The sequence below is a fragment of the Cyanistes caeruleus genome, chromosome 1 (genome assembly GCF_971803275.1).
Source record: "Cyanistes caeruleus chromosome 1, bCyaCae1.hap1.1, whole genome shotgun sequence".
Taxonomy (NCBI): domain Eukaryota; kingdom Metazoa; phylum Chordata; class Aves; order Passeriformes; family Paridae; genus Cyanistes; species Cyanistes caeruleus.
In genome coordinates, this window is record NC_141701.1 from 42584637 (window position 1) to 42600037 (window position 15401).

The window sequence follows — 15401 nt, forward strand, 5'->3', positions numbered from 1 at the left end:
ATAACCTGGAGCAACCCCCCAGTTTCACAGTAAAGCAAGTCTTTTCACTTTTAGCTGTGAAGCACAAAGTATCACCGCAAACTGCGCTGCCTCCTACATCCAAAGTTAACATTTATTTACACACTGTAACAGCTTTGCAAGCATTAGCAAAAATGCAGTGGCATGTTTTGAAAATGAAAGTTCTTCATTACACAGCCTGAGCATCATTTCAGTGCCATGTATATGTTTATTACTAGCTAGGCATAAAGAAACCCCACACTCACTATTGCAAACCACTAATGCTGCAGCACATTCCTTCCAAGGGAAAAGGCAGGAATGGTATCCAGCAGGGTATGGTGAGCACTACCAGAGGTGAACCCCTTCAAACAAGAGGTTTAGTACCAGTTATCCTACGCTCCATTTTGGCAAGGCTGGCATTTTGTGTTTAGCAGCTCCGATACAGCAGAAATGCTACAAGGGCAGCAAATGATGGCAACTGCAGGAAGCACAGATCTGTTCAGGGCACGTCCCTTCTGAAGGCTTTCTAAACATTGCCACCTTGTGGGCCTCCTGTCTGATATCACTGGTCCTTCCACTGTCCCCAGGTGACTTCCTGAGCAGACTTCACAGATGCCAAGCTCGAGGCTGGATGGTTGAAGTTAAACTCCCATAGCTGAGGATTAAAAGGGGGACAGCACCTTACGAATTCTATGTGGCATTAATTACTAACTTCATACTTGTGCTTCACGCAATTTGCTCTTTTTCCACTTAACATTATGATGGCAGCGCTAATAAAGTACAGAAGAGCTAACATTTAACAAAACAAAAAACAAGGAAGGATACAAATTCTCAAATCTCCCAGGCAGAAGGGAGAAGTCAGATTCAATGTCCACCTCTATTTTTTTAAAAATTCCTTTCTGCTACTATCTTCTTACTCCATTTAAAAAAAAAACAACTTATATTTATTATAAAATTATTTATTATGTCTGTGGCCTCTCATTTAGCTTTCATTGGTTTTGTTTCATGACTATTACATAGTCAAAAATGATGGAAAGCAATATCACTTGTTATTGATACCAAACTTATCTAGCTACTGCCTTACAGACATCAAACACAAATTCTTGGGTAAAAAAACACAAATGAAAAACATACTTACTTTGAGCATCCAAACACTTTCCCTGGTTGCCGGTTTGAATTGTTCCTTGCAGAAATTTGGCACTGAAAAGAAAACATGAAACCTTTAGTTCAACTACCAAATATGAGGGGAAAAAAAAAAAAAAAGAGATTCACTGGATGGGTCTTTGTCTGCATTGGTTTAGCAGTGATGCAATAGTCGTATGCTGAAAATTGAAATGAGTAGAAATCCTTCATTACAATGCCCTAATTCAGCTGTGTTCACAATGGCTCAGTGTCTAACACATCTGCACAACAATCAGATGCCCCCCGATATAGTAGCAGGTCTATGAGCTCCCTTATGCAGTGCTGCTTTTGGAGTTTATTCATGATTTCCAGGCACACTGGTCTTTCTTCATCCAACCAGGCTTCTTCCAAGCACAGGCAATCAGTTATGACTGTTGTGTCATGCAACTGGAGCCTTGCTGCACTTGCCTGAACAGCTTTTCAGAGGGGGAAAAAAACCCCTGCCATTGAGAAGCACAGGAACTGTAATCCAGGAAAGCCTGTGTTTTTGCCAATACAGCACAAAAACGCTGGCAGTCCTTTGAAGTGTCTCACTTAACAATGAAATCATGGTGCTGCCCCCTTGTAGCAGCCACATTAAGGCCTATTCCCTTCTGTGTTCCTGCAGGGAACTGCCTACGAATGCTAAATTTGTCCTCTTATCCATTCTCTGTGGACTACAGAAACATAAGATGGAGCAACCATATATGGGTTTCAGTTTGTGCCCTGAATTACATACTATGGTTACGTGGCTAAGTCTCTTAATTCGACTCCTCAGTCAGCAGGAAATATCATTCCTAGCAGGTAAATAATGGTTCACAGTCAGACCAAGGCTCTGGTTATTGCTTGTTTTGCATTCCTAGTCAACTAGTTGAGACAGCCCAGCAGGGAGGAGTATTCCAAAGACATCCATCTCTGCATAATAGCATGAAACTACACCAAATAGGATCACAGGGGTACTTGGACTGCATCAGGGACCAAGGGATGTAAGAAGCTCACACAGGTCAATTTATATTCATCAAAACCCCTGTTTTAAGAGAAGGAAAACATTAAGCAATTCTCACTATAATTCACTATCATCTGGAAAAGGTAAACAGTCCTTTAAAGATGGCTTGTCTAAAGGACTGATCACAGCTCCAGGAGCTGTGACTCATCCTGGCAGAGAACTTAGGAAGGCTGCTAGCAAACTGGAAGGCTGAAGCTACCTTAAAGCCAAAACCAGAACGGGAATTAGCTATTAAACATGTTATTGTTTCATTTCTTTGAATCTCTCCAAGCCTCTTAAGCTTTGCTTTTCAATGTACTCTTTTTCCTCCATTTGTTTAATGTGGAAAGTGATTCCAGCACAGCTGACAAACCTCAAGCATCCTATTGGCAAAGGAACAGCAAATCCATCATGGTATATTGGCTTTTGACCAAGTAGTGCCCTTCTGAAGTTAAGCTGGGATCTGACTACTCCAACAAGAGTGTCCCATCCTTACAAGTTGAGACAATGATTAGAAGAAGACATCTCTCACCAGGAGGTGTTGACCAGAACTTCTAACAGGCAGCAGCAGTGGAGAGACAGTGATCCCGTTAGAAATATGACACTTAATATACTCATGGAATGTTTTCCATAAATGCTTTCTGAAGAGTGTGATATTTATGGCATATTGAAGACAGACGTAACTACTTAATTGTCTTCAGTATGTAGACCTCAGTTTGAGAGGGATTTGAGCAACACCTCCATGCTGAACTTCATTCATATAGTCTCAAATTAAAAAATCCTCATAGCACAGGTTCCTAAAACTTGGAAGCTGATTCTGCTGATGCTTGCACAGGTCAAGCCAAAGAGGTACATCTCGGCAACAGCTCCTGCCTTTTTGCCTGCAAACAGGTACTTACCTGAGCTGCAGGGAGCAGTGCAATCGCTGTGGGCAGATGAGATAATTGGCACTTGCTGCTGTGTGCAGCAGCACTGCCAGGTCTCCACCTGCTCCATAAGCCATGCCAACACCTCAACCCGTCCTTCTGGCTTGAGATGCCGCAGCAGCACCCAGGCAAGGGAGTGGTAGGAAACACCAGATCATTAGGGTGGAATTTGATTTAGGTGGACAAAGGAATGCAGCAGAGGTCGTAGTCAGTGGGTGTGAGGAAGGTAAGGATGGAGAGCTGGAGTCTCCACTGAAAGGGAGGCAGGATAAAGATGTGCAGTGAAGACAAGGAGAAAAAGATGCCACGTCCTTTTACTTCATGGCAGGCCATGCACAGCTCTCAGCTGCAGACACTGGCACCACATCTCCACTCTACAAAAGCCAGCAAGCACAGTTCAATTCCTCAAAACTCCACAACACACACACACAGGCTGAACTGATTTTAAAGTTGGTTCCCATCTCCTAACAAGTCATCTATCAATACACCTAAAGAAATTCCTTCTTCCACATTTGAAAACATAGGGAAAAGGGGTAAAATAGAAGAGGATGAATAGTAGAGGATCAGGAAAATTAAAAAGACATTAAGATATAGAAAAAAAAAAAAAAAAAAAAAAAAAAGAGCAATTTAAATAGTAGTTTCAGAAAATCCTGTGTAGTAAAACAGATAAATACAATTATGCTTGCCTTTTTTTTTTTTTTAGGACAAAAATTTATGATTTTCTCTATGTTGATGTAATTTAAATATTTGCAGCTATGTGTAAAGTTACCCATAGCTACAAGTTCCCTATGTTAGACTATCCATTTCCCTGATAAGCAAATTACACTGGGGGGGAAACAGACCAATGTTTATAATAAAATGCTTATGAGTTTAGATGCTATTAATAGAATTGAGTAGCTTTTATTAGTAGCCAATGACTGTTCACATAGTGTATTCACTTCTCCCCACCCCACAACCCCCTGTTTCATCCCGCTACAGCTACAGTCAAAAAGTGAAACCCAGGTAGAGGGGATCTGACTAGTGGGAGACTCAAGAGAGTCCCTCAGAGGACCTTTCCCTTCCTTCATCAGCTGTGTACATGGCTCTGTAGCCTACATTTGCCACTTTTTCAGATGCTGCTGCGTTACATATCCTGATTGATACTAGTGAGTGCCAGCAGAGGCCTCAAGCAGGTTTGGCAAACTTTTACAGTTCAGAGTTCATGGGATCTTGGGGTGTCCAGTGGATTCAGCAGGACTGCTGCTCTCCAGGGCTTACCTGGTCCCAGGAGGATTTCACTTGCTCCTTCTCAGCATATAGTTTTTCTCCGTGTGTACACTAGCTATTCCTGCATCCACAGTGCTGAACCTACTGACACAAACTGATGCAGAAGAGGCTTCTATCATAATACCCCTTGAAATGGGGTAAAGCATTGAATTTAATTTGAATGAATATTGACCAAAAAGAAAACCCCAAATCAAAACAAGAAAACACCCCAAAGTAAACAAGAATTGGGAAGGAGGGATATGAGAAAGAAAGTAGAAAACAAAGCAACTAAATGGAAGAAGAAAGTACATCAGAGACTGTAGTAAACAAGGAACAACAGCATCCACAAGCGCCTCCTACAATTGTACTATGAAAAGTAGTACCCATAGTTGTTAGTTTGAAGTACCAAGGAGGAAAAATTAGGACAGAATCTAATTAAAGTGATTTAAATCAAATGCCTTCTAGTTCAAAACTTTGTCTCCAGAAACTGTGTTTCCCCTGTGGGCACTGAGCCCTGTCTTCTGCTACTGTCTCTCTGTGTACTGGATGCTTTCTTCCATACTGCACAGATCTGTTTTCTTCCCCCTGCCAAAGACTGGAAATGCAATGTTGCATGAAAACAATTTGTAATATAGGCTGACAGTCACTGATTATTGCCACAAATATCCTCAGCAGTTACAGAAAAAAACTTCAAAACCAACTTATTTTTAGCAACAGAAAGAATTCAAGCAACCCCATGTGGCTGCTATCCAGGCATTTACTGAGTGGAGAATAGCTTGACAAATTACAGAAATGGACAAACTCAGTGTGTAAATGAGAAAACCATGTATATCACTATTTACATATGCTTTCCTGTTGAAAAGATGAACAGAAACATTAATTTTACGGCTTCCAGTGTCAAAGGACAGAAAGACTGTTTTTATGAGCTGTGCATGAATCACAAAAACCAAAACAAAAACCTCCATCTACTTCACAGTTTGGCAGATTTCTCAACTTGCTGGTAACTAACAGCCCAGCCCTGTGCTGTCTCACTGTTCCTGAGTAATTCCTCTGCGTCTACTCAGGGCTCAGCTCTGAGACACTATGGGGAAGGCACAAAGCAAAGACCCAAAGCAAAGAAGTCAAGAAGCAGGGCTGAGTTTAATACTATCTCCAGCTTCAAAACTACAAGAAACCTCGTCTGACCCCAGAGTGCTTCAGAAGCAAGGCAGTCCCAGAAGATGCGAGATGCTGATACCGAGAGCTTCCCACCTCTTTTGCTCTTCCCATTCCAAACACAGGTTTGTCCCAGTGGTTCTGCTTCTCTCCAATGCTCTGATTTCAAGTCATCTACTGGCACGAAAAAGGTCCTAGAGATTTCTTATAAGACTCTGTTCCCTCCCTCTCATTTACAAAGCAAACAAACTTTTTTTAGTCATTTACATATAAAGTAAATTCCAAGCATGTCCTACTTAGCAACTTTGTAGGAAAGAACATGCATCCTTTCTCTACTCTGTTTGGGATGCCTTCAGATTTTTCTTCCTACAGAGCACTAAACCAATGTGTGTCATTTCTGCTGTCCTCTCCTGTCTCCCCCTCAGCTTCTTGAAAAGGGGAATTTCCGTGATCTAAGTGACTTGCAGACACTGCTGGGTTCAAAGCTCCATCCAACTGCAGTGTGACACCTACATATTGCAGCAGTCCTCCTCCTATTAATAAATACCTTCACTGCCTTCCTGCCCAGAAACTCTGAGATGCAGTAATTATCTTCCAACTTGGAAAGGGTGTAACAGAGCTCACTCGTGTGATTTTAGTTAGCTAGTGTGAAAGATTTGGCAAACCCCTTTTTTTTTCTTCATGACAAACAATGCCAAACCAGTATATCCAGCAGTAGGTAGCAGACCTAATATGATGACCAGATGAGACTGTGTATTTATCATTCTTTGTATTTAGCAGCAGGCTGCCACATCTCACTTATCTCCAAAAAAAGTTTCTCTTTGCTCCATTTAGAGAAAACAATCTTCCTTCAATTATTTGAGGCATCCTTTTCTTTAAGACTTAGTTCAGAGTCATTGATGTCTGCATTTCTATTTCTATCACACAACTAAAAGTCTGTCCCACTTGGCAGTGTCAGTGCATGTATCTGTTGACTTCTACATCCAACACAGCCACCCATTTTGTGTGGTGCATGTCTGCAGTTCGCACGTTGGGCTGCAGTTTGCTATTGATGCTCTTCTGTATGCACTCCTGTATTATGGTTTTCTACTTTTTTCTGGTAGTCATTATATCATCTTACAGGAAGCACTTGGTTTAAAAATAACTGGAGTTGATCAAGTTTCTGCTTAGTTTCATGCACTAGAATAATTTAACAGAGTTCTTTTTAATATTTCCTTATAAACAAAGTTATGCTGTGATGATGCATATTTTATAGTGAGGCAAGAAAAGCCAACACTGACTAAGGTTTCCCATTATGAAGAATTTGGCAATAATACTGCCTTGAGGCATTCCAGCCCTAACTGTTTGCTCCTTATTTATGTCTCTGGGCTGCCCTGCAATTTTGCTAGAACTCTGAATCCCATCCGCTCTGAAGCGGAAGCAAAAAGGGATCTAATTTCAAAGTCACTCTTTCTTTTTTTTATTTTTATTTTTTTCTTTAGAAAAGTAAATCTGGGACAGTTCTCAGTTTTTACAGTACACAGCAAGGCCCAATCAGCACTTGGGATGTCGCCACTGGGAGGAGAGGATCTGTTTTGCTGGCTGGCATTGCTGGCCAGAAACAGGCATAGGGAATAACTCCAAAGAGTGGGATGGAGTATCAAGCTTTGACAGCAGACACAGACTCCTGAGATATGGTCTGAAGACTATGAGATACACAGAGTTAAGGCAGAACACACATCAGCTTTCCCCTGTTCAATAAGGAGGGAGTAGGGGACACATGGAAGACAGCTAGCAGCAGCTGCTCTGGTCCAGGTCAGCTCACCACCAGCCTCCAGATTTATCATTTCCTATACTCAATTTTAGGCTTCATTTTGTGGCTGGATCTTATAGACTAATAATCAACTTAGAATGAAAAAGAAAGTTTAAGGGAAAGGCATTAAAATATGCATTCAAAAGTAAAAAAAACCCACAAAACAAAAAACCCCGCCCATCTGTATTCTGACCTGAGCCATTTTCTGAAGTTCTTTTAAAACAGCAAATCACAAAGTTAACAGGAGGAGTCCTGATGGCATAATATGCTGAATTACCCAAGATGACATTCTTTGAAAACAAGCCTGCTGAACAAGCACAGTAGGAAGTGCCCAAAGAAAACTTCCATAGGAGTGTTATGCAGTGTCTGGGGGACTCTCAAAATTGCTTCAGGGATATAAAATGTACCAGCCTCAGCACCAGGAAAACATTTAGAAGAGCAAGTTTGTTTAAAAGACAGATGTTTTAACTCAAAAAGTAACTTATGCCTGAGAAAAAGGCAAGTAGAACAGTTTGGGTGCCTGAGATTAAATGGTCTGAATCCCCCACTATTGTGGGATTAATTTTTCAGATTTCTCTTTACAGTGAGTGAAGAAAATTTAGCACATCAGAGAACATTCAGCAAAAATTCTTTAGGTGGCTAGACAGACTTGGATAAATGCTTCTACCAACCCTCTGTTTTAATCTAGTGCTCTACTATGAGCACTTTGCCTACACATTGTCTATACTTACCAACTAGTAGTCTTTGCTAAGTTACAGAATTCATTAACTTCCTTTTAAAAGTAAAAAAAGTTCTCCAAAACTGTGCAAGATTCACTACCTGTGCATTTATCAGACCAGGAAAGGGGTGAGGACAGCAGGTCTGGAGAGCAAGTATTCAAATTTTTCCCCCAGGGAAGGAATGACCTTGCTGGAGACAAACTTCAGAGGAAAAAAAAAAGACCTCAGGGGTCTTGGTGGACAGCAAATGGAAAAATGTCCAGCAGAATGTCCTTGCAGAAAAGGAGGGCAGCTCTACACCGGGCTAGGCTTGCAGATCCAGGGCAGTAATTGTACTCAGGGCTTGCGAAAGTGCAGTACTTGTGTACTGGGGAGCCACAAACCAGCAATAGACACACTGGAGCCCAGTCTACCATACCAAGATAGTTAAGGAGATGGAGTGTATGATACAGGAGAGGCTGAGAGAGTTGGGTTTTGTCCAGTCTGAACACGAGAAGGTTTAAGGTGTGTGGGGGATGTGTGACTGCAGCCCTCAGCTAGTTTGGGGGAGGGTGTAGGGAAGATGGAGCCAGGATCTTCTCAAAGGCACACAGACACAGCAAGAGGCAACAGGCAAGTTTCAACAGGGAAAATCCTGATTACATGTTAGGAAAAGTGTTTTCATCATGAGAGTGGTTGAACATTGGGTCCAGTGAGGCTGGAAAATCTGAATGCTTGAGATATTCAGAATTCAAGAAGTTCCTGAGCAACTTGATCTGTTTGGGATAGCTTTGAACAGGAGTGGACAAGATTATCTCTTTCAGCCAGTATCATCCAGTGATTCCATGTGGAAGTATCATCACTGCAGGCTGCTTTTTGCCTGCTTGCCTTACCCAGGAAAGAGTGAGAGTATAAAATGCCATCTTAGCCCTTTTAACAGTTCAGGCATCTTTCTCTGCCTTAAATTGCTGAACAGAAAAAGGGGACCAACTTAAAGATGTAAAGATAGATTCCAGTATCAGTAGTGGAAATACCAACAGTGGCAATAGGTAAAGGAGCTCAAGTCTTGTAACTGGATTTTTATTTCAGTCCCTAGAAATTTAAATATATATTATATAAATATATTTATAATAAATAATATTTAATACATAAATGTGAACCCAAAAGTTTTGCTCTTTACAACACTGGTGAAGCAGGTAAGTGTTCTTGGACTCCTGTCTTGTGTGAGTAGAATGGATTACTTGCAGTCAATTATGTATGTATAAACCTATGAAGGTTTTAAGGCTAGTTTGTAGAAATGTCCTGTGAACATCTGATTTGATAAGGTGCTCACATGACAGCTGATGGAACATTGAAGGGTGTAGCATCACCTCATTTGTGATCTGCACAGATCATACCAGGTGTTCACATAAACCAAAAGCCAAAGAAGTCTCTCATTTTCATCTAATCAATCCCAACCTTCCAGTTTTCCTAGGTAGAATGCAAGAGTCACTTTTCCACAGATCCTCAGTGTGACAACCATCCCTGTGCTCCCGTCTCTGCTGAAAGGACCATGCAAATCTTTTATACCACTTAATCAGTGGAGAAAGGTGGGCAGGGGGTCCCAGTGACATTGTCACAGCCCTGTGAGCATGAAACACTGGAGGAGCATGTTTTAAACCTTCTCCAACCTGCCAAGGGGCAGATCCCCTCTAGAATCTCATGTGTTGAGTCAATCCTTCAGCCCTCCTCATGTACAAGGTGGAGGAACAGCACACTTCACACTCTTCCACAGATATTTTGACTGAAAGCAGGAGGCAATTGCTGTGCTTGGCACAGGTAACAAAATCTGGGGATTTGATAGGGTTGGATCTCTTGGAGGAGAAGGCAGAGAAATACAAGTTGGTATTTATTCATGTTTCAAAGCAGTTCAATTTGCTTACCCTACTCAGGTGCAGTATCTCTTATCACTAAGGGAAGAACTTCACTGAAAAATGTAACAGCTACCTATATTTTCAGTAAGGATCAGAAACTTGCACTTGCAAAAGGTCTGTCAAAGTGGGGGACTCCTGCCTGCAAAATGGGAAAGCTAAAATAGAACAGAATTCACCAGAATTCACTGAAGCTTGAGGAAACTTGCACTGTGGTAACGATACCACACAAGTAATTAGAACTAAAATTTCAAACTTGTGTATTTGACAAAGAGAGCACAGAACCAACTGAGCTTTTTTTGGGATCTTGAGTGTATGTAGATCTGGAAGTTTCCCCATTAAGGGAAACTCAGAAAAGCCACTAAGGGTTTTTTCAGGGCAGGACTGTGTATGAAAACTGCATACATACCTTTTGCTCCTTCAGCTACAATAGCATTGCTATCTGATCACAGCTTGTGATCAGATTTTTTCTTCAAGTTAAAGGAAAAATATTCTAGTCTGTGAGATAAGGGTGACAGCTCATAATCTTATTTAAATACTCCACGATACTACACAATAAAGATAATGGTATGGGAGGGGGGTTCAAAAGATGGGCTGCTAAGCTTCAACCCCTCAAGTTAATGTTGTTTTGTTCTGAAAGGATAGCCTGCATTTGAATTGTACCATATCAGAAATTTTTGGCCTGCATCATTGAGCTGCACTATTTCCTCCAAGAAGCAACAAAGCTCATATGAATTCTTGTTTTTTCATGTTGTTCTGCAGACAAGAGCCACAGAACACAGTGGACCAGCCCACTAACATGAACACATGCATCACTTACTCATTAGAAGAAAAGCTAATTAGGAGATTTTCAAGTTATTTTACAGCATAGGGTTGAATTCAAACTTCCACAACATTCTGCTCTGCGAAGTTTTACTTCAGCACAGTGTATGTAAGCACTGATTTGGAAGAGCACTAAACTAATTTAAATAGTATACACAATTTAAGAGTAGATACTTCTTTCACTGCCTTTCCCAGGCACTTATGCTTTTGGTTTGCTGTCCAAACCAATCAAGAAAAGTCATCACTTAACTGAAGAAACAGCTACTTTGGATTGATTTGTCATTTACATGCACACTATTTCCCTTACAGATTTATACAATAGACAATTTTTCACATTTAGAAGACAAAGCCTTTTAGCTTAGATTAGCAAAACTAGCAGTTTTGGTGTTTGGGAGGGTTTGGTTTTGTTTGTATCCTTCTTTCATAAACCTGTCAGTACAGCAGATTCTGTGCAGAATAACAAGCCTTACTGTTTCTTTTCAGGCACATGCAATCTGCCCTTGAGAACCCAGCCCCTGTTAAAGTTATAGATAAGCTCTCTTCAGACTGTAGCTCTTGCTGTAGCAGCAGCCTCCCAGTAGCTGTTTTTCTTTGGAATGACCAGCATGTCCTTCAGCTGAGCCTGAAAGAACAATCAGCACATTTCCTGCCTTGCATAAACTCACACTCTTTGCATCAAAGGCTCCTGAGATCACAACTATCAGATATTTTCAGGCATGACTGCTTTAGTGAAGAGTGCCAGATATAAAATATGTGTAGAAAAGGTGAACATGCATTTTGGGGCTCTAAATAAAACTTGTGAAACACAATCCTTATTTCTCAGGCATGACTCATTTAACAAAGCCCTTCTGTTTTCATCAAGATTAGTAAGCTATTGAAAGTCCCCATAACAAGATATTACTGAACTGAACATGCCCAAGGTGAATCAAGGTAGTAACTTGTGGAATAAATGAGCAGCTGCATAGTGTCTGCAGCTGAAGCATCCAGCATCAGCTGAAAGCAGGTCTGTCTCTCCCAAGCCTATGAGCAGTTTTATGCATGTTGGTGGTATAAGTCCAATTTTTCTCCCTTTTTGGTAGTAAGTAGATTGTTTATTAACTCACATAGCAAAAATCCAAGACTCAACCTACGTTTTCCCATAAGACTGATTTCCCTGCAGGGCCTGTCTCTGAGTCTGCTGCACTCTGCTGCAACTCTCTTACACCCTTCCATTCCTGGTCAAAACATGCCACACCTTCCACATGAGTCAACAGAGCAGGGCAGCATCTCCTGCAGCAATCAGGGAGGGAGCTGAGAGGAGAGCCTGGCTGTGAAAACACAGTCCATCCTTCAGCAGTGGGCAGGATGCTCAGAGAAATGCAGCCTGGGTCAAAAATATTACCAGGAGAATGCAATGGGCTGCACTTGATCTTGAAGAGCCAGATCAGGCAAGGTCACTTCTGGTGAAATATTTACAGGGATAAATTCCAAGTCACCCAGATAGTTAGTTAGCATACACAAGACAGCTGGAAGTCTTTACAACACTCTCAAATGACACTGTTTGGCACCTTATCAAACTAAATGCCTTTTGCCTGTCGAGAGCACAAACACATCATTTTACTTCAGCACTGTGCTGTTTTCCCTTGGCATGAAGTGTTGGTTGTGAGAAACTGCTGAATCCAAGACAAGATGTCAGGGTTCAGCTTTCCTACTCCCGTTTGATGACAAATTGATGCTGAAGTTTAATTTCCAGAATATGAAAATTATCAACGTATTTGGACATAAAAGACATGTAAAGAAAAATACAACTGAACTTGTCCCAGCTTTTACCAGGTGACATGACGATACCCCAGGAAGTGCAGTATTTTTAATCTCAGGAACACTCCTGCTTTCCTTATTCAGTAGAGATGCATACAACCTTTCTTGTTTGAAGTGCTGCGTTCTTTCCTCTACTATTCCATGCAGGAAAACAGGATGTTCAAGCCAATGGAACAGTTCTCTGACACTAAGAACTCAATAAGTCCAGGAGAACAAGTTACTGTTTCTTTTCTAGTTTTTTGGGAGTTTTTTTGGTTTTTTTTTAAACTGGAATAAGGCCACTGTTTTGTCAGTCCCCATCTCAGAGAAATGGCCCTGTCTGTGCTCAATACCAAAAGAAAGGCATCCTGTAGCATGGCAAGAGAATCTAACTCAAAGAGGTTTTATGTTTATACACACACAGAGAGCTATTTATTTAACTGCTGTGAGTGCACTCCATGGGGTGAGCCAGGAGTGAAACCCCCCCGTGTTTGACGTGATGCACAAGTGGACAATGGGAGATGCCTGAGCAAAGTACTGGGCTTGGGCCAGGGACTTGGACCAAAAGGCAAACCTAACCAACTGGAAACAAATTGGAGACAGCACAAAATTCCTTAAACTTCAGAACTCACACAATTAGACAACTAAGAAAGATAGAAGGATAGTACCCTCCTGCACAGGATATATAGGGCATGGAAGGTATACATTTTTAAGGAGCTTTAATCTCACCTACCAGATTTCTCTCCTGTTGGTGGCTTTTTTTTTTTTTTCCTCACATTTATTTTTATGTTCTAATAAAACCAGTTTTATGGGCTGGAAGCCCCTAACACCTCACTTATTTTCATATAAAAGAGAGTGTGATTCCCCCATGAAGCTCAGACCCCGCTGCAGCATACTACAAGCACACAGGCTGATACCCAGCTCCCACTGGTTACTCCTGAGTCGGCTCTCCAGCACCTTCCAGGATCAGCCCATATGCCTATGGCAATGAATAAAGCAGAAATGCCTTTCAGTTTTACCACAGACATAATTCTGAACAAAATCTTTACTTGCAATTTTAATTTTTAACAGTTTCATCAAGAAAAAAAACACATATAAACACCACACTGTGCAGCAGGACATATACAGGAAACTCAGAGTGCCTACATCCTGTACCAGCAATCCATTTAGTGGATTTAAATGGGTACAGTTAGACTACCACAGAACAGACACACTTTGTTTATGATTTATTATGTATCACTGAAACCAATAAAACCTGAAATAAGACTTTCACCATCATAAATCAGAAGGCAGCACTTCAAATTTCTTGCAGCAGCACACAGTGAATGCTGCCACAAAGTATCACCAATCCCTCTGTGCCACATTGTTTTAATGGACGGAACTGTACCAGTAGCTGTGTGTTCCTTTCAAAGGGAGACCAGAGATATCACTGCCATCCGACAGACAAATGTTTCTTGTTGGGCTGTTCCTCAGCTACAGAATAAGTTCCCTGTCATCTGACAAGCCCATCCTAGGATTTCTCTATCTGGTTTTCTACCATGATCACATGTTGCCGTAGCCCCTGCATCCCAATGGAAGATTTTTGCTGCAGCAGAGACAATACATCATCCTAAAGCCATACACAGGATACTGAGCACATCCTTTACCTGATGTAGCCTTCAAGTGTTTTAAAAACACACCTCAAAAACATTGTTTCAGGCCAAGTGACATCTGACTGATTTCTTTCCCAGTTTATTAGTTAGATCCCAGTTATCTAAGGAGAGCTTTTATTGTATACCACATTCTTTGCAACTCCCCTTCCAGCTTACACAAAGGAGTTGAATTTCAGTCTTCCTCGTGTTGGAAACTGTTGCCTATATACATGACTGTCAGGTGGACAAAAACTGAAAAATTGCAAGTCTACAAGATTTACCGTTTAAACTCAGAAAGTTGGTTTGACTGCAACTAAACTAGGGCAACAAAAGCCATCTGTCTCTGTCCTCTGACAGCACTGCCCTGAGAAAAAATACATTGTTTAAGGACATCAAATAATGTTAAAGAAACTGGAGTTATTTTAAGAACCGCAGAGCATTCTTATTAAAGGATCTCACAATCTAAATAAATGACAGTTGAACAGAAGAGTCCATGAAGCAGTAAGGCATCCAGCTGAGCAGGGTCAGCTTGGGCCTTCTCAGCAGTACAGGTAAAATGGACTTTGGATGGCCCAGGAATGTAGAGAAAAGTGCATTTCTATTTTCATTCAAGAGTCAGAAAACTCCCTTTCTTTGGTGGTAGTGGATGAGGTGACTGCAAGGCCAGCAAGGTTTAAAGGCTGGGCTCAGACCTGGAATTTGCTGTTGTGAGAGGGCCTCTCCCCTTCCACTCTGCCCTCCCCATCCTGCTGGCAACCAGAGTCCTCCCTTGGGACCCTCTGAAGCCACCCACCCCAGACTCTTCTCCACAACCACCCCTGCACCCATCCCAGCTGAACCCACAAGCCACCCCACATCCCTCCTCCAGCTTGGCTCTGAACACACTGGTGTCACCATGCATGAATTGAGGAGGGAGAATCTCCAGCCAGATTCAGTTTTAGCATCCACCTATATATGCTCAGTTTTCTGCTTAAGTCTTCTGATATCAGAAGTTTTGAAATGCAAAAGGACCAATGGAATACCATGTCAAGGTAATGCCACTGCCAGTGTCAGTCTTCATACACTGCCTCAAAGAAAGCTACAAGGAAGTTACGAGAGATCACCATGGGCCATCTGTCTCTTCATTACTCAGCTTGCCACCAAGAAGTCTTCCTACATTTGCTGCTTAAGTGGCTCCAAAAATCAAATCAGAAAAGGAAGGTGGCACCCAAAGGCTTGTAGTTTGGCCACTCAAAAGTAACCTTCTGAAGATTTATCTAAAGTTATCAAATAAAATAAGTAACCAGCCACTCAGTGACACTTG

At 41.5% G+C, this 15401-nt stretch overlaps 1 protein-coding gene across 3 annotated transcripts in view; it reads right to left on the bottom strand.

Moving 5' to 3' along the window:
• The window catches only part of MAPRE2 (microtubule associated protein RP/EB family member 2), a 98829-nt gene that overhangs the window by 70539 nt on the left and 12889 nt on the right, over positions 1-15401 (bottom strand). For all 3 annotated transcript variants that reach the window (XM_086888678.1, XM_086888669.1, XM_023921154.2), the window contains exon 2: positions 1136-1197. Coding sequence is in view for 1 of the 3 variants with exons in the window: in XM_023921154.2 (XP_023776922.2) it covers positions 1136-1197 (62 nt within the window). In the remaining 2 variants the exon portion in view is untranslated. The remainder of the gene's footprint in view (positions 1-1135; positions 1198-15401) is intronic.